This window comes from Brachyhypopomus gauderio, unplaced genomic scaffold, assembly GCF_052324685.1.
Source record: "Brachyhypopomus gauderio isolate BG-103 unplaced genomic scaffold, BGAUD_0.2 sc88, whole genome shotgun sequence".
Taxonomy (NCBI): Eukaryota; Metazoa; Chordata; class Actinopteri; order Gymnotiformes; family Hypopomidae; genus Brachyhypopomus; species Brachyhypopomus gauderio.
Window position 1 is genome coordinate 318,898 of NW_027506909.1, and position 21,950 is coordinate 340,847.

At 50.4% G+C, this 21,950-nt stretch overlaps 1 protein-coding gene across 5 annotated transcripts in view; it reads right to left on the reverse strand.

Moving 5' to 3' along the window:
• Window positions 1–1,300: 1,300 nt before the first annotated feature.
• The window catches only part of rerea (arginine-glutamic acid dipeptide (RE) repeats a), a 38,939-nt gene continuing 18,289 nt past the window's right edge, over window positions 1,301–21,950 (reverse strand). For 2 of the 5 annotated variants that reach the window (XM_076992005.1, XM_076992007.1), the window contains 12 exons: window positions 20,020–20,100; window positions 10,831–10,993; window positions 10,608–10,700; window positions 9,722–9,921; window positions 9,435–9,596; window positions 9,229–9,342; window positions 7,593–8,965; window positions 5,459–5,681; window positions 4,643–5,357; window positions 4,217–4,387; window positions 3,892–4,072; window positions 1,301–3,417 (listed from right to left, as the gene is read on the reverse strand). In XM_076992005.1, the coding sequence (XP_076848120.1) occupies window positions 3,384–3,417; window positions 3,892–4,072; window positions 4,217–4,387; window positions 4,643–5,357; window positions 5,459–5,681; window positions 7,593–8,965; window positions 9,229–9,342; window positions 9,435–9,596; window positions 9,722–9,921; window positions 10,608–10,700; window positions 10,831–10,993; window positions 20,020–20,100 (3,510 nt within the window). In that variant the 3' untranslated portion in view covers window positions 1,301–3,383. Of the gene's footprint in view, window positions 3,418–3,891; window positions 4,073–4,216; window positions 4,388–4,642; window positions 5,358–5,458; window positions 5,682–7,592; window positions 8,966–9,228; window positions 9,343–9,434; window positions 9,597–9,721; window positions 9,922–10,607; window positions 10,701–10,830; window positions 10,994–20,019; window positions 20,101–20,894; window positions 20,974–21,950 lie in introns of those variants that run through there. The other 3 variants (XM_076992006.1, XM_076992009.1, XM_076992008.1) reach the window with 2 other exon arrangements.

A 21,950-nucleotide genomic window follows, 5' to 3' on the forward strand; every position in this document is an offset into this window, starting at 1 on the left:
CCCATAAATCCTTGGGTCTGGAGACCTATGCATTTTTTAAAAACTCAACCATGCGAGATACAAGCATGTACACCACTGATACTGCCCGCTCTTATTTTCCTGATGATGGAAATCCCTTTTGCTCTTGTTCTGGGTGTCTGGTCCAGAACCTCCCTGAAGACAGAACTCCGGTTCCTGTTGACAGTTCTGGCAATTACAGTAAATTTAGGCTATACAGCCTGCACTGTTCACAATGAACAAAGTGAATTCAGAAACTGGTTCAGTCTATATCTTAGCATATAGACAATTCAGTGCAGTGTAAAATTGCAGAAATGCTATGCGTTGTAAAAACATTCTACTACCTTAGAAACACCTACCATGTGCCTGGCAGGTGTGAATCTCATTTATTGTTGAAGACAAATAAAAGAATTCCCTGGCTGGTTCTAACCATGTCCTAACCATGACAACTAGCGACAGCAATGTCTGACATCTTAACAGCAATTGCATCCCATTGCATTCCACACCTTGGAACCTCCTGCCACAATCTCCAATCCTTGTTCAGAGCTTCACAACAGCACGGGCTTGACGAGCCCGACAGAACCCCGAAACCCCTCCGACAGGCGTCGTCCCGAACAAACCGACCTGCCGCGGTGCAGCTGTCTGCACACTCTCGAGACGCGATAATGAAGCCCCGAGCCTTCGACTGAGATGGCGTGGCCATCGCGCCAGGAGGGCAAAACCACCGGGCACCGCTAAGACCTTCTCTGTGGTGTCTCCATGGCAGGGTGAGATCTGTGGCCCATCTGAATCAAGTCTCTCTTCTGGAGCAGTCGGAGAGTCCTGCAAATTACCCACGTGCAGCCAGGCTGGATACAAGTTGGCTTTTGCCCTTGCTAAGAGCTATTTGAACATACTTTCTATGCACACACACACCCCCTTATTAAGCTTGTAAATGTATTTAGACATCAAGGGCTCGTAACAGAGCCCGGCTTCCCAGGGCCAGGGAAGCAAAAGCCTTCATCCGTTACAGAGAGTTGAGAAATCTAGCTACAATTAAAATTAGTTTATATTTCTAAGAGTTAAATGGTTGACCTTTATGAATATAATCAATATACTTTTATGAATAACTTGCATCTGTCCAGAATGCTGATTAAAGAACAAATGAAAATACCTAATGAACACTAATAATAATAAAACAATCCCTGATGAATCATATACAATGTAATCTACTATTAGTAATGTATAATAAAACCACACATTTTGTCAACATAGACTTTTGCTTCTGCCACAGTATATAATACTGACTAGAAATCAAGACTCGTTGTGGTGTAACTTAGTTTTATTTTAATTCCACAAATTTTTCAAAAAAATTACAAAATACTCAAATGGGCAGAACACAGGACTCACAATTTTGTTTTAATTATTTCTACTTTTTGTTTACATTGTGTCATCCCATGGTGACTACTAATATATACAATAAGCTTCAAGATACCAGTATATATAAATCTCAGCAGTCAGAACATACATTCTGCTATTGCCGCTTTGAAACGAGAAGCTAAACCATGACAACACTCAACATCAAAGGTTTAAGACAACAAAAGGTGACAAAAGGGAGAAAATGGTGAAAACAAAGAGATGTTTGTATACACAGACAGAGACAGGTAGATGGCAGAGTGTGGTAGACATGGTAGAGTTCGGGGGGGTGGGGGTCTGATATTTAAGTTCAGGCTTGTTCTGTTCAAATGGGGCTCGGGTTCTGGTCCTTGGAAGGACAGGCTCTTCCTTTCACTTTTCTTTACAGAAACAAAAAAAAAAAACTGGTATCTTCTCAAACCAAACTTAAAATTAAAACTTAAAACCAAAACCACCATCCAGCAAAGGGAATATTTAAGGACATAAAATTACTGGAGGCTTCAGAATGGCTGTGAAGGATGATTCAAACTGGTCTGACATAAAAACAGCAAACGCTGCATGTAACTGTCGACAATGGTCATCGCCCTGCTTCGTGACGATGGTGTGTGTGTGTGTTATCTGGAAGGCCATGCATCGTGGAGAAACGCAGTGTCAGGAACATGGAGAACCCTGCAGCAGTGACACGCTCATGCCCGCTAGTGCACGTGTGCACACGCACAGACGCTCACTCTTCTTCAGAGCTCCCGTCTCGTCTCCTATGCAGTAACCGTGTCCTTCAGGGATCAGTGAGGTTGTACTGCCTTTCCCATTAGCACCCATCAATTCTTTTAAAACTGGTAAAATCGCTCACGGAAACAACAGAGTTGTTGTCCTGAATATCCAGCCATTGTCATAGGGAGAGGAAGGAAAGGCCAGGATTAGCTGAAGTTCTAAAACATCCCAGGAAAACCAGATTTAGCTTCTTCACTTTGGTACACAGAGCAAAGACATTATTTTTTTAAATGCACCCATTCATATGTCGAGTTTACTTAAAACCAGTCGTAGTTTAACATGTCTTCGGTTTGATGTTATTCAGTGCAATTTTGTCTTCTCAAGAGGGTGTGGGTGTAAGGCCTCGCATACATCCCTACAGCGATTTCACAAACCTGCTGAATGTCTCGTATCAGGGACTCCTTCCATCAAACAAAAAAAAAGAAAGAAATGACGACGGTCAGGACATTGTGGATAAGTGTGTGTGTGTGTGTGTGCCTACGGGACAGTAAGCAGCTCAACTTGAGCATTCAGCACAGGTGTGTGGGTATCAAAGCCTGGTACCATTTTCCCAGTGATTCCATTGTCTGGCCTGCTGCCAACATGCCTACCTGCTCAGGTAATGCCATCTCGCTCCCCTCTGAAACAAGGGATGATGCTTCAGAGCTACATACCGCAAGTCTAACAACTCGGTTAGCAATCCACACCTAATAATAATTATAATAATAATCATATGTATATATATATATATATTTATATATATATATACTATTTACAGACTCAAAAAACGCCATGCTGCAGCTCTTCTTAAAATTATGAAAACCTCCTACAATGTATTAAAATAAACATTGAATTTAAGATAGCACTTTTTCAGATATAATGGCCCGACTGTTCTCTTCCTCATTTTTTGAATAAGCACAGTGACAAAGTGTCTGGTATTCTAGCACCTACAAATACGCCAGGGAAGCTTCTCAGAGGTTGTTTCATGCAGGAAAGTCACAATCAGTCTTTGAGGATGTTTTCACTACTTGAATGCTATATACCAAAAAAAAGGAAGTCAATGTCTTTAGAAAAAAATGTCCATAATAGTAAAGAAAACTGACAACAGAGAGCGAGTCAATCCTTGTCAATCGTCTGTTCTTTTACAAACGTAATATAGTCCAAGGACGCCACGTCCCTGTCTGCGACTGCTCTGGAGTGACCTCATGTGTCCTGCTGACCTCTGACCTCATGTGCCTCTATCACAGCTGCTTGTCATTCTCCTTCTTCAAACGGCTGCAGGAGAAACGGACAAACACACGTCATGAACACACACACACACGGCAGACCAACGTCAACAGTCACACACGCACGCACATCCCTCACGGACACGCCGCAAACAGCAGCGGTCCCACACACACACACACACACACACACACACACACACACACACACACACACACACACACACACACACACGTCTTATGAACACACATGCTGCAAACAGCATCAGTCACACATATACAGCTGACAAACACACACTGCAGATAAACGGCGCAAGTCAAACACACACTGACACACAGGAGACGAAGTCTAATCCACACGGGCATGAAAAACACACTGGACCTCACAGACAGGATCAACACCGGAACCATTACGGGTTTATGACTACAGATATAAAATCCCCAGCGTTGGAGTTTGAGCTGCGGTGGCGTGGAGGTGACTGGATCGGCACACGGCCCGGTCGGGGGCCGGACTGCTGGGTCTGACCTGTAGTAGTCTTCCTGTCCGGGCAGGGGGCCGCCATGCATGTGGTGGTGGCCGTGTAGCCACTGCTGCTCCATGGCCAATCTCTGGAGCTCGGCGGACTGGGCGTGCATGGCCTGTAGCTGGTGGGCGGCAGACATGGGCGGGGGCAGACCCCCGGGCAACTCTCTTGGGTATGGGGTACCTGCACCACGCACACAGCACAGGCAGGTTAGCTTGGGAAGACCGACACAGTAATATGGTCTTTGCAGCGCGGCACGTACGGTGGATGATTAAGGGCGGGTGATGGCGGGGTGTGTGTGTGTGTGTGTGTGTGTGTGTGGCGTACCGAAGACAGGGTGCCGGAGCATCTCGTGTTCGTGTGGGGGCTGTGCCAGCAGGGGGTTGGGTATGGCTCCGGGCGGGTACGGGAAACGGGTCAGGTGCGGTCCGGCAGCCAGTGGGTCAACTAGTGGATGGGCCCCAGAACCTGGGGGACACACAAGGCATTCGCCACCACCTACTCCGGGTCAGTACCGTATAGTAGAAACAGGAAATGCAATAACACACAGACACAAATACATGATCAACAATAACCGTTAGTCAACCACTAATCACAGCACACACAAACATACATAAATATGACACATTTGTAATTTTAACTTTATGTAATCTGTAAAAGAATCACATTTTTCAAAGTGGTGTACAAAAATGATCTTTACTATGCAGGTTAAATGGGTACTGAGGTGTAATGTGATCAGAGGTTTCCCCTCACCTTGGTGCAGTGGGTCCTGTTGGTGCAGGTGGAGGTGTGAGTGGATGTGTGAATGCTGGTGATGGTGGGGAGTCACGTTGAACATCTGTAGCCTGGCGATGGGGTCGTTGGCCACAGACGCCATCCGCTCCGCGTGCAGCCGCTCGGCCGCCAGCCGCTCCGGGTAGGTCATCTCGGGCCGCAGCTGTGGCCCAGCCAGGGCCAGACGCTCCCGCTCCAGGGGGTTCAGGCCCGGGTGGAAGGAGGCGAAAGGGTGGCCGGCCATGTGCGGCAAGCCGATGGGCCCGTGCCGGGCAAAGTGCTCCATGGGGTTTGCGGGGTGCAGGCCGTCCAGCTCGGGGGGCTTGACCTCGAAACCGGGCTTCATCCTCTCACGGAGCTCACGCTCACGGATCTCGCGCTCACGCATCTCGCGCTCACGCAGCTCCCGCTCCCGCATGGCGGGGTCGGCGTTGTACAGGCCCGGCAGGTGGTAGGCCAGCAGCGGGTCGGCGGGGTTGAGGGACATGAAGAACGGGTGGTTGCGGTTGGTGGGCGACATGACGTGCGGCCGGGCGTACTCGCTGAGTGTGCGCAGGGCCGGCGTGTCCGGGCCGATGTAGGGCGGCACGGCGGCGATGGTAGTGGGGGGCGGGTCAAAGGGCGGACGCATGTGGGCCGGCCCGGCCATCTGCGGGTCGCCCATCCGTCCCTCGTGAGAAGAACTGGATGCTTTCTGCAGTGCCGGAAGAGAATCAGTTTTGACATGAAACGCAAGTTACGCCGGGGAAAACGCAGAGTTGGAACACATTCAACAGCCCTAAAAGGAAAACCCACCGCGGCTCTCTCTGCCTCCTTCTCCCTCTCCCGCTCCCTCTCTCTCTCCTTCTCTCGCTCCCTCTCCTTCTCCTTCTCTTCACGCGCCCTCTGCTCTGCCTCCCTCTTCGCCTTTTCCAGCACCTCCTCGCGTTTCTTGGCCAGCTTGGACGACGGCAGCGGCGTGAAGTAGAAGTCGGTCCTCACACACGTGTTGTAGCCTCGATCCAAGTACTTGTAGAACCTGCAACATACAGCGTGATGCCTTTCAGACCACCTCCTCTCAATGACATGCAGTACAACTAAATAAGAACTCCCACACAATACACACACACACACAATACACACACACACAAACTTTTATAGATATATTGGAATGGAAGAATGGAGATCCTGGCTAACCAAGGCTAAGCAGACCACCGAGACAACGTATCTGAAAGCCCGCTACGAGATGTGAATGCTGCACTATGGATGATCACTACCGTGACAATCACGGACATCCTGAGACCAATCAGCAACAGTGACACTTGAGAAGCTTCCTAACGAGATGAACATCAACGAACAGTATCCACCATGGGGGAGGTTGGACGACCAGATGAGAGAGATCTGGAGAGAAGTTAGCCAGCTTCCAGAACTGCTGAAGGGGCTGATGGAGGTACAATGAGCGGTCCATACCTGTGGACCTCGGAGAGAGCCAAGCAAAAAAAGAACAGAAGAGGTACACAGGAGAAGAAGGAGAAGAAGGAGGCGGGGGAATAAACAGCATGTTCTCCCACGAGACACCCAGAGCGTGCGGTCGGTGGCAGCGAGACAGCAGGAGACTCAACATTACTGGCAAATCATCACACAGCAACAATGCCCAGTGGCACTGAACCCGAGAGGAGACCAAGAAAACCTCCCAGAACCGGATCCAGGAGCCATTACTCCCCGACAGGCATCCAAGAAAGGGTCTCCAGTGTGAAGAGCTGGACGGCTCCAGGTCCTGACAGAGCGAGTCCTGATCCTGAAGGACAGCCGGTAAAGGGGGCAGTTCTATTCGACTAGGGGCCGATAACCTTCCTCCACGCGACGTGGAAGCTGGAAGACATCGTTGAGTAGACGCATGACTCCAGGCGTGAGCGGAAGCCCTGAAAGACGTTCAAGAGCACCAGAGGAGTCAAGCACCAGCCACCGGTAGATAAAACAGTCGAGTCGAGACTGTAAGATCAGACAGGCCAACCTGTGCACTGCCTGGATTGACTATAATGCTCCACACCTTGAATGCTTGAGGCTGTATAACATCAAGGACTCTAGGAGCCGTCATTGGGAATAGGGGATGTGGAAGACAACTTCAGGCCGAGTTCCAGATACGGACTGATAAAATGGTAATGGCTAAGCGTACGTCGACGTGATGGAGCGAACAGCAGAAGAGGGCTGTAGTGATGCCTGTAGCAATCCCAAGAGACAGCCACAACAGGACCAAGGAGCACGAAAAGCTCGAGAAACACCAAGGGCTGAGAAGCGAACTAGAAAACGCACGAAAGGTGAAGGCAACAGTGGTTCCCATGACCTGTGAACTGGGAGAATGGCTCCATCAGATACCAGGAGCAGCATCTGAGATCTCCATGACACTACACAGGACCCTAAAGCTCCCAGAGCCTCTGGTAGAGGATTCAAGCTTCCAGGCAGAGGGTGAATGGAAGGAGGAATTTTTTTTAGCTCATATATAATTTAACTTTGTTCCTTTTCCCGGCGGAGGGTCTGTGGCCATTTGAAAAGCAACGCAATTACTTCATGGTAAATAAATAACCTCTGGCACGTCAGCTCATTATTCTACAGTAAAGCCACTCAATCAGCCTCTTCACTGGCCGGGGCGTAATGAGCTTCACCCGGGGTGCATTAGCTGCCTCATTGCAATTCACTGGCAGTGAGTGTGCAGATCTTCGGAGAGACACACCACAGCCCAAACAAGACTGTAGCTGTAATGACGCAGTCATTAATCTCAGGCATTGATGACTGCAGAGTACCTATTAATTAAAGGCAAGGTTAGCACAGGCGGAGGAACAGGGCCGTGTAAACTCGTTATCATGAGGGCATTACGCTCCGTGATCTGGGCAACACTGGTGTGTGTGGGTCATGGGGTGGTGTGTGTGGGTCATGGGGTGGTGTGTTGTACCGTGCGGACTGGCTGGCGTGGCTGGGCGTGTTGACGATGGTGGGCTCGGGCGAGGGGCTCCTCTGTGGAGGCGGTGGGCTGTCGGGTTCCTCGGCCTCGTCCAGGGGTTCCTCCTTGATCTGGACGGGGGGCACGGGGGCGGGCGGCGGGCAGGGCGTGCTGACCGAGGCGGGCAGCGGCATGGAGATGGAGGCCGGGGGCTGTTGCAGTCCGGTCAGCGGGCCCACCACGGAGGAGGGAGGAAGTGCGGCCTGGCCCGCCTGCATGAAGGCGTGCGGGGGGAACGGCGGCTGGGAAGGAGCCGAGTGGGAGGGGGCCGCAGAGGGTGGGAGGGGCGGGGCCGGGGGCGGAGCGTGGCTGCCCGAGGCAGGGAGGGGTTGGGACTGGGTGAGCACGGGAGGCTGGGCGGGTGGAGGTTGTAGCGGTTGTGGCATGGGCTGCAGGGGAGGCGGGTGGGCCGACGGGGGGTGGTGCGTGGACAGGGAGCTGAGCGGCTTCAAGGCGGGCGGGGGGGGCAGGTTGGAAGGCATCTGTGGGAAGGGGGGCGCCGAGAGGTGCGGGGGGTGCTTGTGAGACTGCGGGTTCTGCATCAGCGGGATGGGTGTGGTGGGCGGAGGCTTGATGTGGGGCATGGACATGGGGGCGGGAGCCAGCGGCTGCTCCCGGGGAGGCTGGCCGGCCCCGCCCTGTGTGGGGGGAGTGTGAGGTCGCTGCTGGGACAACGAGGAGGCCTGCGTCTGGCCCGACAGGGCGGACGGGGGGACCTGAGACTGAGTGAGGGAGAAAGGCTGCGGAGGTAAGGGGTGGGGATGAGGCACGTGGGGCCCTGCCTGCAGAGGGTGGCCCATGGGGGGCATGGGGCCGTGTAGGGCGGGCTGCAGAGGCTGGGGACCAGTCTGAGAGGCCGTGGGAGGCTGAGGCATGCCCTGCATGGGCGAGTGGGGCGAGGGAAGCCTCTGAGGGTGCAGGGCCACCGCTGACTGGATGTGAGAAAGCGGGCCTGCCGGAGGTATCTGCTGTGGGGCCATGGAGGCCGGGGGCACGGACGGAGAAGCCTGGGACTGGAGCGCCGGCACGCCCGACGCAGGAGGCATGGGCACGGAGGAGGAGGAGGAGGAAACGATCGGGGGAAGGCCTCCTGCCTGGCACTGGATGACGGGCGGGTGCTGCCCCTGGAGGACCTGCTGTTGTGCGGACGAGTCCGAGTCGCTCTCGTTGTCACGCGGGCTGGGGATGCTGGGCGACGAGCTGCGGTTGTCCTGGTCAATGTCCTTGGGGTCACTGCTGCCCTCGTCGTTCACGCTGCGGCCGTCCGAGCTCTCACCCTCGCCCTCTCCCTCGCACTCCGAGGGCGAGTCGGGCCGACTGAGCTCCTGAGGGGCACGGGGTGAGGTCAGTACACGGTGGGGCATTATTTAGCATCAGCTAAAGAAACAGCACAGAGATCTGTTCACTCCAACAAGTTAAATAAACCAAGGTCTAATTGCAAGTTAAAAATACAAATAGGTTACAGACCTTGACATTTCTTAAGAGGTCAAGAACAGACCTGATAGTGGGATAGTGGGGGACAAAACCCTGAAGCTCCTAGATGAATCTATAACTGAAACTCTGGTATATTCTTGCAATATAATCCTACCTGGGTCTTTGACTTCTTTGCGCTGGCTCTCTCCGGCTCTTCGGTGTCCGAGGACCCCTTCTCTCTCTGCCGTTTGGCGCTCTTCATGGGCGATGGTGCCTCATCCTTTATCTTCTGGCAAAACAGAACACATAGATGAAGGCTCCGGCAGCCGGTCTGCAGCACACGCTGGGTGAGCCGTCGCGGGGACGCTAAAGATCTCGTACCTTGCTGGGTTTCTTCACCGAGTCGGTCTTGCTGTCGGTGCTGGAGGTGCTGGCGGCGCTGGGGGAGGTCCTGCCGCTCGATCGCAGGTCCTCGTTGGTCGGCGAGGCTCTGCCATCCGGGCTGGCTGTCTGCTTCTTACGGCCGCTCCGTAGCGTCGACATCTGGAGCGAAGCAAAAGCGCTCGCGTTACACGGCGAGTGGAAATCTCGATAACTGCGTGCTGCAACTCAAAAACACTCTGCCACAAATCTCGGATCAAAGGTTGCGGTCGGCGGCGCAGACTCACAGGCCCACGGTTCCGTCGAGTCCTCATGCTATGCTTCCCGCCAAGTCCATCCTCTTCCTCTTTGACAGGTTTGAACATAAACGGCGGCGGGTCCACGGGCTTCTCTATGGGGGGCAGCTCGCCGTATTTCTTGAAATGGATCCGGCAGTCGGTGCACAGCAGGATATTCTCGCGGCCCCCGTGGTGCCAGTCCTTGGAGGCTGCAAACCAAACACATGGGCAGTTTTAGACGAGCTCCGACACGATCAGGGTGGGGACAGAGGGCGGGACAGAAGGTGGGCGGGGGGGTGTTTCAGGAGGCAGCAGGGCGTGGGCTTGCGGCTCCGGTCCCGCTCCGCTCCGACGTCGGCACAGCCACACCCGGCCTCTCCGTCGAGCGTTAAGCCGCACCATATGGGGCCCTCGAGAGCGCCAACTGCGCCCGACAAGTTCGAGGGTTTAATGAGGCAAAGAACAAATGAGTAACTGTCAGGTTGGATGAAATTAGCAGTGACATCTTCCGAGGTCCATCTGGCAGCAGAGTAGTGCGGGCTCCCTCACACGGAGCGTAATTACAGACCTGCTGCGGGGATTATTATGGCCTGACGAGGCCGCGCTTGCTAGCGCTGTCGTAGGGCCTCCACCTGTCTCCCCGCGTTACTACTGAGACCTAACGCCGTGATCACTGCACCTGGGTGCTGTGACTAACTGCTGACAGTGGCACGCTCATATTTCACTGAAGTCAGTGGGATATCAGGTTAGCAAGGGTTGGGTGGAGGGGGGTGGAACAAGTGGCCATAATATGTTTACTGGATGTCTAAAGAACATTAAAGCAAAGGAGGACAGCCATCAGACCGTGCATGGGTGGTGTAGGCACAGGGGTGGTGCAGGTGACGGAGGCTCTTACTGGTGGTGAAGCAGTGGCGGCAGGCGTAGCCCTTCAGCTCCTGCTCGCTGTCCTCGCTGTCAAAGTCATCCTCGCTGGCCGAGCTCAGATCCACTGGAGAGACAGAAGGGGAAGCGGAGTGAGCAGACGGGCGGTGCCGATCGAGCAGACACACCGCCAGAACCTCACGCTGATTAATGCATTATGACCGGGTCTTAGAGAGCACGGCTTAGAGAGCACTTACAGAACTCGCTGGAAGGGGGGCGGGAGGGAGTGTTGACTGGTGTGGAGGCGGTGCGGGTCTTGATACGGCGGAAGACTGGTTGTCTGCGGTGTCTGCGGTGGGCGCGCGAGCTAGCAGCTTCAGGCGTCTTCTTCCAGTAATAGTAAAAGGTGATCAACTCTCCCTGCAGGCACACAAACAAGAAACACATCCCCGAGTCTAAAAGATGCTACTTCCTTGCATATACTCAAACAATACATTTGTTCTTTCGCCGTCATGTTCAGCTTTTTTATCTCATCTATGACTCATCGCAGAAACCTTGTTATGAATCAGGAGTCACAAGAGTTGTCCTGATCTGCTTGTCCAAAACAAACAAAGCTGCTCGCTGGGACTAAAAGCCCTCAAATGCCAAACTGATAAGAGCATGCACAGGGAGGATTATTTTCAGAGGTCGCCCGGCGAAGAAGGTTTGCCACCGAGGTCAGCTGGCAGACAAGCGGAAGCACGGAGCGTCCACGCCGGGTTTTGCGCCGGGCCGGGCCCGCTGCACCGCGGCTGTGCCTGTCCCCGGATTAGCCTGCTGAATGCTGGGATATTAGGATCAGTACATTGGTGGCTGCCTGGGTGGCAGGCGGTTCAATGGGAACAAAAGGACACGCCGGCGAGAGCTTTGGAGCTACAAATGGGGAGGGAAACGGCTGCGAGCCCCTCTGCTGAAAGAGTCAATTGAGCTTTAATCAAACATTCGGGCCGCGGTTGCCACCGTGCAGGGTGCATAAATCCGGCATACAAAAGCCAGCCAGGAAATCAATACCTTACTGAAACATTAACACATGCAATCGTGGATCAGAAGACGCTTTCGCCGAGGCAGCCGCACAAATTAACCGATGCTTTCTGGCCACTCTAAGAATAATACACGTGGCCCGAAACGTCTACCGTTTGCAATTCCTTTTGCTTCAGAACCCCCCCCCCCCCCCCCCCCCCCCCTCCTTTGGGATACTCACTGTGGGACATGACTCCATCACATGCTGGCTACTGAGCTTTTAACCTGCTCTGCCGTTTGGGCGATCGGTACGGAAGGTCAGCCACTGGGTATGACGGGGTTTGTTTTACTCAGCCTAAATTGACTTTGAGTGTCTTTAAATCGTATCGATTGCTTTCACTCTCCGCTTCAGCGGCTCTTCTCGACACAAATTGGTCATTAATGTGCTGCTCTCACAAACACTTAAGCAGCATTGTAGCCAACGCTTCGACTACTCTCTGCAGGCCGCAGAAAAACAAGCGCGCTCCATTATTATCCTGAAGCCTCATTTAATTTCGGACTCTCTGCATGTATTACATGTTAAGCAGAGAAAACATTCACCATTACATTAACCAGATTAACCACTACAGCATTACACTTCAAGCAGGAGAAAAAACAAAAAAAATCACAGTACAAGATTAATTTGTTTGTCCAACAGTATGAAACAGCCAAACTACTATGTATGCAAGCAAGATGAATATAATCATAAACACATACACTGATTAATCAAAAGCCTTAAAACAGCAATTTAACGGCAAGCAAATATACTCGGAGACAAAAACAAGGACAGCAGCCATCCAATGGGGGACAAGACCAGGACACATCAACAGGACACATCAACAGGACACGTCAACAGGACACGTCAACAGGACACAGGTGTAGTATAAACAGTACAAAGCTAACATGTTTGTCACAAGAAAACACGAGTGCTCAGTCATGTGGATAGAGCAATCTCTTATAGGCTTTTACAGACTTAAAAAAATCTGCTATAAATATCTACGATAAGCCTCACTAAAATGGAATATTTTAAGTTTTAAGCTGGCACTCACTACTAAGGACAGTGTACATCTAAAATTCATTTGATTAATCTTGAACATAAAGGGGGAACAAGACAGTAAGACTGTACAACACCTAATTATATCTAACAAGAGGAAAGGGCAAAACACCCTAGTCTTTCCTAGAAGATAAAATGTGCTTCAAGAACTTAAGTACAAGGGAGAATTATGGATATTTTTTCTGTCACCGATTGCTGGAGAGTGAAAGACTTCCTCACAGCACATCTGTTTTCTCCAAATGTTTCCTCATGCTTCTGACTCCACACCACCACCAACACCAGTGGAACAGGCCACCCAACACCCCCGATGGTCCCCGTGCCCTTTGGTGAGCACGGGTAGGCGAAATATCAATTATCCCAATTGCATCAATTACTTGTGGGTGGTTTAGACGTTAGCCAAATGAGAAACATAAGTGCGACAAATCGTCGTCTTTGACTTGGAGATTTCCGCCCACCTCGGCCCACTGTTCACAACGCCGCCATGCAAATGAGCTCCTGCAACCGTGCCGCTCTCGTTCACTACGAAACCGGGTTCACCCCAACGCTGCTCTGGGCAAACCCGTGTGCGGCGGGCCGTGTGTTGGAGAGAGCGAGGCTTTGGTGGGACTAAACGGGCCGCAGGTGCGGGCCAAGAGATGGCCGCCTTCCCGATGTGAAATCTAATTGAAATGTGCAGATCAAAACTGGTCCGCGGGACAGAGGGCCGGCTTTCTTCACAGCCTAATGACTGCTCCTGGTGCCATAGCCGTGTGCCCCCGCTACCCACGCCTCCTCCCTGCTGCTGGCTCTCAGCCACGACACCCCGATTTAATATGAAAGGAGATGGAGAAAGGTCATTTTAACTCTAAATCACGTTAGCCGTTTTACGAAGAGACCATTTTATGGTCCTAAAACATCGGCTGTGGTAGAAGGTGGTAGAAAATTCTCAAACTTAAGCTCAGTAACAAGAACAATGGTACAGCACAAGAGGAGGCACTACGGACATTCAGAAGTTATTTAGGCCGTGCACCACCAAAAAAAAAAAAACAAAAGACAGACTGCGCCTGCTGAGAGCAGGAATGGAAAACACAACACTTAATCCTGTCGGCTTGGGCAATATGTGGAGGAGTGAGGGCTGAGCTCGAACAGGCTGATGAAATGTTTTGAGGGGATCATCTCTGGCTGATGACGAATTTCCTCAGGCACAAACTGCCCATCGGAGACCTCTAGAAAATCCCCGCTGGAGCCTGGTAGCAGAGACGCGAGGTGAAACATGATTCTGGCGCGAGCGGGGAGAGGCCGTGGCGAGCTGCGTCCGTGGCTTTGCTCCGCCCACCTCTCCTCCATCTCTCTCGCTTCCACGAGGCCCACTCCGACTTGCTCGGCACGGATCGAAAAAGAAAAAAAACAAAAGCATTCTGGTGCAGCGGCGGAGCGTAGGAGGAGAAGAAAAGTTATTAGTTTGTTATAAAGGGAGACGTCGTACCGTGAAGCGAAATAAAGATGACACCTGAGGGAGGGAGGGAGCGTCTCTCATGAGCGCCCGTGTGCCCGGGCACCTCTGAACCGCTGGGTTCACACTGCACGTTGGCGTCGAAAAAGACAGACAGACAGAACAAAGTACAAAGCCGAACTACAGGCGTAAGAGTGAGACAGTGAGCAAAAAACAGAAATCTCACGCCAAGCTCGCATGAACTTTCATGAGCATCAAGATACCTTCATGACTTCTCAAGGTACATGGAGGCGTGCCAAATTAAGCTCAAGTGCGTTCTGTCTGTCGTTTCGTTCCGATGTGCCAAACATGACCTGATTCTCATGTGTGATAAACTGGTTGCCTACGCTTGAGTCCCGCGCTTTTTCACCAATATCTGTAACGACTGTTTCATTATTTGTCCTCTCACCGTTACATGTTAGGTGTCTGAACTGTACTACAATATTGGTACAGAATCATTTTAATTCTTCTAAGCCAGTTCACTGAACAACCATAAAAGGACAGAATTGGCCTGAATTTCATACAAATATTCGAAGTCTTACAATTTTACACATACAATGTTAAATATTTAAACAGCTCACCCAGCCTTGAGAATGGGAAACTAATACAGACACCAGTGTTTGGGGCATTTTTTCCATTTGCTCTTGCAACTTTTAACAGTAAAATACGGTATATGCTAGTAATACCGACAACATAAGCCCCGAATTATAGGTGGTTTCAAAATGCTTCCGTCTGCAGGATATTTCAGAGGGTGGATTATCTGACGAGGGAAGAGCTTACCTCCTATCACTGCACTGGGGGATTTTCTCCCCCCCCCCAATCCCATTTTTGCCTGAAGAAGGAGCTAATGTGCATCCATGTGGGTGTATTAAAGCGGAGGTTCTGTGCATATGTGCAAGTCGCAATTTCCTGTATAGTGCTTTTTCGCATTGTGATGTAGAAATAACCCTGGTGGAGTGTTTGGGGAGGGGGGTCTATATGCTGGACCGGCTAGTTGCGTGTGTGTGTGTGCACGCGTGTGCACCATACAAGCGTGAGGGCTAAACTCTGTATTTATACACTCATCCGTGCTCAGGCCCGGGCTTGAACAGATGGTTTGTGTTTTTCCTGGCAGACCTGTGATGAAGCCACAAAAGGCCCCTCTGCTCTGACAGGGCGCCAAACGGTAAAGGCTGTAGCTGGCAGGGGCGTCGCGCGGGGAGGGGCGGGCACACGCACGCCAGGCACAGCCCGGGCAGCCGGGGGAGAGAAAATGGAAGATAACAATGGACGGTCAACCTTGCGCGGAGAAAATGTCTCCGGAGCGCGACGGCCGGGTCGGGCCAGGCGTGAGCGTGGCTGGAATAACCGCCAGGATCGAGTGGCTCGTCTGCGAACCGCCGTTAGCCGCGCACGCACCGATTCTAGCTGCGGCGGCGGACGTTTGACTCGCGTTTTTCGCACCAGCGGAGAGCCCAGCGTGCTGAAGCACACACTAACGAGCTGAAAGGTCAACTCTGCCTCTCTCCCTACGACTGCACCACCACACTGAGCAACACGCACAAAAGGCCCCTGCTTCAGTCTTCCATTGTAACGTTGGAGAAATGCCAACAGCTTCTACTGCAGGTCATAATGGACTGTTTGGAAATATTAGTAGTTTGCCATAGGAGTATTAGTTACAACTAACCTGATTTTGTGGAAATACCTTTTTTTTTGTTATCTCAATCCTTGAGCTTGGTTTTAATCATGTTATGTTAATTAAAATAATAACAATTGTAAATGCGCCCACTGAGAGTAAACAGAGCCGATTTGGAAAGCTGGCTAGGACAGGAATGAAAATGACGGGCAGAGATGAGGTCGTGATCCTGGTTGGGGAGAGCGCTTGGCTTTAACCTCGCCCAGAGGTCGACAACGCAAACCTCGGGACCACACGGTGAAAACTGGTTCCGCTGAAATATGGACTCCCATCTTTGCGGTTAAATCAAGCAAAGGCAGGAGAAAAGAAGAGCGGCGGGTTGGGCTTGGCCGGCGGGCGCGTTAAAGGACGTTAGACAGACACACTTTCTGTTGGAGAAGAATGAATAAGCTCAGCTGCTTTCACAGGTCAGAGACGCGCAAAGCGCCAGGACCAGCAGTCGTTTTTCCCCCACCGTAAGCACTTTCTCGCCGGCGGAGGTGGACGCTACGGAGAACGGGGGGGGTGTTCGGCGAACGCTGTAATCCCAAAGATCAACTCGTGCGGCCACAGTTTTGTTCCCCAAACCACAGAAGGAGGAGAACGTAAACGCGACCGTCAAGGCCGCGAATTCCGTCTTCAAACGATAAACAGGAGAGAGAAATGTGGCGGTGGTCGGTAATAGCAGCTAAAGCCCACTGGATGGAACTCAAAACCATAAAAATGGCCTAAGATCTCCCAGCCTAATGACATTTTCCAAGTTTCCATAAACAACGACATCAATTACCAAAACAAGCAGGCTATTCTGTCAAGGCCCAGACAGCTGCTGCCAACTGAGTGCTCATGCAGCCTGAGCCATTTTAATTAGTGCCCGGGCCCTAGTGCTGGTGATCCCGCCCGCTTCCCCCGGCTCAAGGCTGCAGGGGTGACGACGCTGCGATGAATTTAATCTGACACGTGTGCCGAGCGCACCGGGGCAAACATCTGCTACAAGGTTGAACGGAAAACATTTCCATCATCTCGGGCGCAGTGAAAATTACCGAGCCTGAGGGCCAGAGCCTCTGCTCCACCCCCTCCTCAGCCCAAACTGCCCCCCCCCCGACGCCAAGACCGCTCTTCCGAACCCCGCATCCGAACTACTCCCGTCTCGATTCTTTCGAGCTCTCCGCTTCCGTACGTGTTGCTTAACAACGGCAGAACGGACTTGACCAATCAGGCTGCACCTTCTTTCCCAGAACTGCGGGTCTCCAAGTCCAATTAAAAGTCCTGGTTTGAGGAGTGGATGACTACAGAGCAGAAGTGAAAAGAAAGAAGAAAAAAAAACACTTCAGATGCTCGCTGAGAACACTGTGCCCCTTCTCAAAACAAAAAAAGCAAAAAAATATTTAGAACATATAAGCCAATGACCAGTAAGAAAGAAACACAAGTGACTTGGCAGAGATGTTCTGTATGGAACAAGATGAAACACTGCAAATTCATTTACAATCAAACGCTCCTGTGTGTTAATGTTAACCAGACCTGGATCAATAAACGCTGAAACAGTTGAGTAATGCAGATGCAGAGAGAGTCTGCTCTCGCAAGGCTTCGTGGGAGGGACTGTTCTGCTGGGAGTGTGTGTGTGTGTGTGTGTGTTCTAGGGGAAAAGGAATGATCTGATATCAGTAGATGAGACTGGGGATGTTCAGTAGCCTCTTTGGTATCAGTACACAAACTGTCCTATGACGCAGTCATGCGTGCTGAGGTAATGGGGGCGGTGGAGAGGGGCGGGACGATCAGGCCACGCCCCCACTTCCTGAGCCTCCCCTTTCATTGGCCTTCATGTAACACACATTCCTGAGAGCCAGCCAGGCCCGCTGTATTTGTACAGTGCTGGACACTTACTGTTGGTTATGGCTCTTCTGGAGAAACCCAGCTAAGGAGGGCGGGGGACGGACGCACCCCGCTCTCTATCGCCCCCTACAGTCCTGGCCTTGTTAGGTCAACAGCACACTTGTATGAGAGGCTGGCCAAGGTGAGTGTACAAGTTGATGTGTTTAAAAAATAAATAAATAATGAATAACTGGCAAGAACGTTTTGGCACAGACCAAAGAGAGAAGAAACCTCTGGTTCTCCTCATTCTATGCATTTGAAAGCTCAAATTTGAATATATGAATAAAAATGAAAATAAGACATGAAAAAGAAAGGCGGGTGGGCAGAGGGGGAGAGCGTTGGGGAAATAAATCAAACTCTCCTCAGGGTAGTGGCTGGTACTCAAACAGAGCACACACGCAAGCTTAGGTAAAGCAGGCTTTTTTTTTTTGGGCTGTAAAAGCAGGCCGACGTTTCCCTCGGTCTGTGCTGAACCAAGCCCTCTACCCAGGGCTACGCTAAAGTCTTCTCTGCCTTTCCCCTCAGTATTCTCACCTACTGTTTTGGGTTGTTGGTTAAACATGTTAATATTCATATTTGTTTACAGATTTATTTTACCACCAATACTGCTAGTTATTAACGTATTACAAAAATAAAAGGTTTCTTTTTTTAATATTTTGGTTTTCTTGACCTTTAATTAGAAACACGTTTCTTACATGAACAAGTACATTAAGAAAGACCAGGTACACTCTGGCCAGCCAGCTAAAATCAGCACTGCCTATACGCTTCATGACCTTCTGGAAAGAAACCCCCCAAACCTTAAGTAAAGGATTATCAGTGAGTGTAGCTGCTGGACAATCTCTCTCTCTCTCTGCCACAGGAGGCGAGTAAACAAGAGCACTAATGACTAATGAATCTGAACACCAAGGTGAACTGTTACGCTACTCAAACATATATTTGCTTGTGCAAACACTCCCTTGGTTAATATTTATTTGCTGTCAAGTTGAGATCCCAGCAGCGGCTCTCTTTGTTCCCAGGATATTCTTTAATAAGTTATCTCGCTGCTATATCAATACTCCAACACGCCGTTCTCCAAGCAAGCTTTAAGACGTCGCTGTTGTTCTCAAAGACCCAAGGAAATACCGCGATTTGGCGCTGCAAACAGCTGACCTTTCCACCACAAACATGGAGCCCTAGAGCCAACATGGAGCCCCCGCCCGACTGTGCCACGGCCATGCGAGCTCAGACAAACTTTTTTTTTCTTTCAATACACGAATTGCCACACGTTCAAAAGGTGCAAGGCAATTTGTGCTGTGGAAAACCGGTCCAATCAAATTCAAGGATTTAACATACCACATTAATGAGTAGGAGGAGTCAGAAGCTTTACATCAGGCAGCATTGAAGATATTCCCATGAATATTCATGTTAGTAAAAAATCTAGACTCAAGATCTCAGTCTCAGCCGTGTGTCTTGCGTGGAACATTAGCTTAAGATCCATGACACCGGCGGTATGCGGTGAGGTCTGGCAGCAGGGTGAACGTCTGTTGTCAGACGAGGCGTGTGCACACATTCCTCAGATCCAACAGTTAGAAGGACAGATGTGGTGTAATCCGTGCTAAACAACAGGCCGGATTATGCTGAATTATGGTGGTTCTTCCCAGCTCCAGCAACACTTTGTTCTGGTATGGGCGATGAAACACTGAACTGTTTAACTGGGCTGGTACGAAAATACAGTATGTGAGCTAGAATGTCCAGTAAAAGTGTCTCTCCTTTCCTCCAGACAGAATTCAAGTGGTAGAATCCCAGAAGGCTGAAAATACTACACTGCTATTTTATAATACATCAAGTATAAAAATACTATTCTGCACAAACAATTCCATTACTACTAGTTATTAGTTTTCATTAAACATTATTCAACTGTTTCTATATCATATATTTCTCTGTCAGGGGAACTTCAAACAAAAGAGGAAAGTAATTAAAAGCAGGTAGAATCAGATGTTTTATGCCGAGTTGAGACTGGATTGGAGAGCTCTTCCCCTCCTCAGCATAAACAACGCTCTGTTGTGGTTTAAAACAGTGTGTTCAATGTTCTGGGGAGTGTGACCAGCAGCCCATTACGTTTCCTGTTAAATCCAACATCCACGTACCCAGTTCAGTCCATCAGTGTGTTGACGAGGCTGGTTCAGAATGTACACTGTGCTTTCAGACGAGCCACTTACAAGATATCCACGGAAAACCACGAGACTAAGAAAACCACACTGACACCATTTTCTGCCATGGACTGAAAAGTAAAAAAAAAAAAAAAGACAGACATGCACGCACACACACACACACACACACACACACGCAACCACGCATACACTGGGGAGAAAATGACTTACAGTTTCCTTGTTTGGTAGCAGCTCTTTCCGAATCCTGAAGAAGTTCTTGCCGTATTGTCTCAGCCCCTTAATGAACCGCTTCTGTTTTTAGGAGAAAAAAACACAAGAAAAAAAAAAAAAAAACAAGACTAAAGATTTTTTTTGAGACACCAGAATTTCATCAGCTACAAAATACCTCCACATGAACTCAAAAGGCTTGAAGCGCCTCATGCTGTAAGCAACTGGGCAAAAGGGAGAAGCATTTTTTTTTTAATACTGCCTGATAGCCTGATCTGTGTAACCCTGCTGTCTATATAGCCCTAACAGCAAAAAGAGCAAATGACCAAACCAGCAATCAGAGTAAAGACTAATCCACAGCCAAGAGGCAAATGACAGTTTCTTTTTAAATGGACTTCAGCAAGAAAATCTGCATGCTGGAGCCGTGGGAAGTTCAAAGCGCAGGCTCAACTTCAATAAGTTACGGAGAATCACAACACAGCTCTTCTACCCTTCCGCCCGCCCTTCAGACAGGAGCGCAAATCCTGGGGAAAGTGGGTACAATATGTAAACGGACGCGTCTGGAAAAGTCACTCGGAGCGAAGACAACTACGGCTTCGCGTACAATCACGCGGGCAGCCGTCGATCTTTAAAAAATAATAAACAGCCGTGCTTATGAAATCAAACGTCCACTTGAAGGAAAAATAACTTTCGACGACAGCCGTAATGGAGTCGGATCATAAACTGCAGTCCTCATCTTTACAGAGAGAGCAGAAACACAAAAGAATATTCCCCATGGTCCAAACGCACTTCTATTCCTTTAAGGGCCACAGACAACAAGCCATAAAGAGTGGATGCAGAAAACATTCAGAACCAACAGAGGGGACAAGCAGATTTACTTTCTTGGTCCAGAAATGAGCTCCCCTCCACGGTGATCTCAGGGAACGGCTGCCACCAATAACTCCTCTAAAAAACCCCAGGGAAGTCCAGCCCGAGTGCTGTCCGGATCACCTAGGTCCACTCGCAGGTAGGAGATAATTCAAGGCAGAAATCCACAAAGTCTCGAAAGGTGCGACGCTTTGTTACAAGCAAGAAATAGCTTGTCACTCTCTGCTCCTCCACTACAAAGGGGAAGGCTTTACATGTGATCTTTCTGCTCGAGAGCCTCTGTTTTGCGGCGGAGGGTAAAACCAGGAGTGGAGTTCTGCGCTGCATGGTGGCTTGGGGCACCTTTGTCACTCCAGCGGGTTCTGAATGCATTCAGTCTGCTGGAGCTCCATTTATGTGTGTGTGTGTGTGTGTGTGTGTGTTAAACCCTGCAGTTACACACTCCACCTCCACACATATCCCCTCTCATTACCATACCAACCCCCACCCGTACAGCCTTAAAAAGGGAGGGGGGACGGGGAATGGATGGTTTCATTAAATATGAAACCGTCCAGAGCACAGTACGCCACACACCTCTACAGCAGCGACCCTGAGAGAGGAGGCAGGCAGGGGCAGTGTGTGTCTGCGTAGGGTCTTGGCCACAGGGAGAAGGAGATGGCCACCAGTAAACCAGACACGGAGTTCCTCTTCCCACTCACTACATACAGTGTGTGTTGGTTATGTAACCAGGGAAGTGTTTACACATGGCTTTTAAAAGAGCAATCTGTGGTACGGCTGGGAGGAGCCTCTGCTTGTTCCAAATGGCACCCTTTACAAGATTTCCTCTTCAAAGCGCTCTTAAAACATACAGTCATTTGTAGATGCTGAAAAATGTAAATCCTGCAAATTAAAAATACAAGGTCTCTCGAGCTCTCTTTTCCTTGTGTAGTCGTGTAAGAAGGAACCGACCTGCCTGGGCTTCCTAACACCGCACACAGCTATCACCGAGACGTTTCATCATCCTCACCTGGCTGGAGGTGTAGCAGCTTAACCAGCAGGTGGAGCTATATGCAAAACCTGCGTTATAA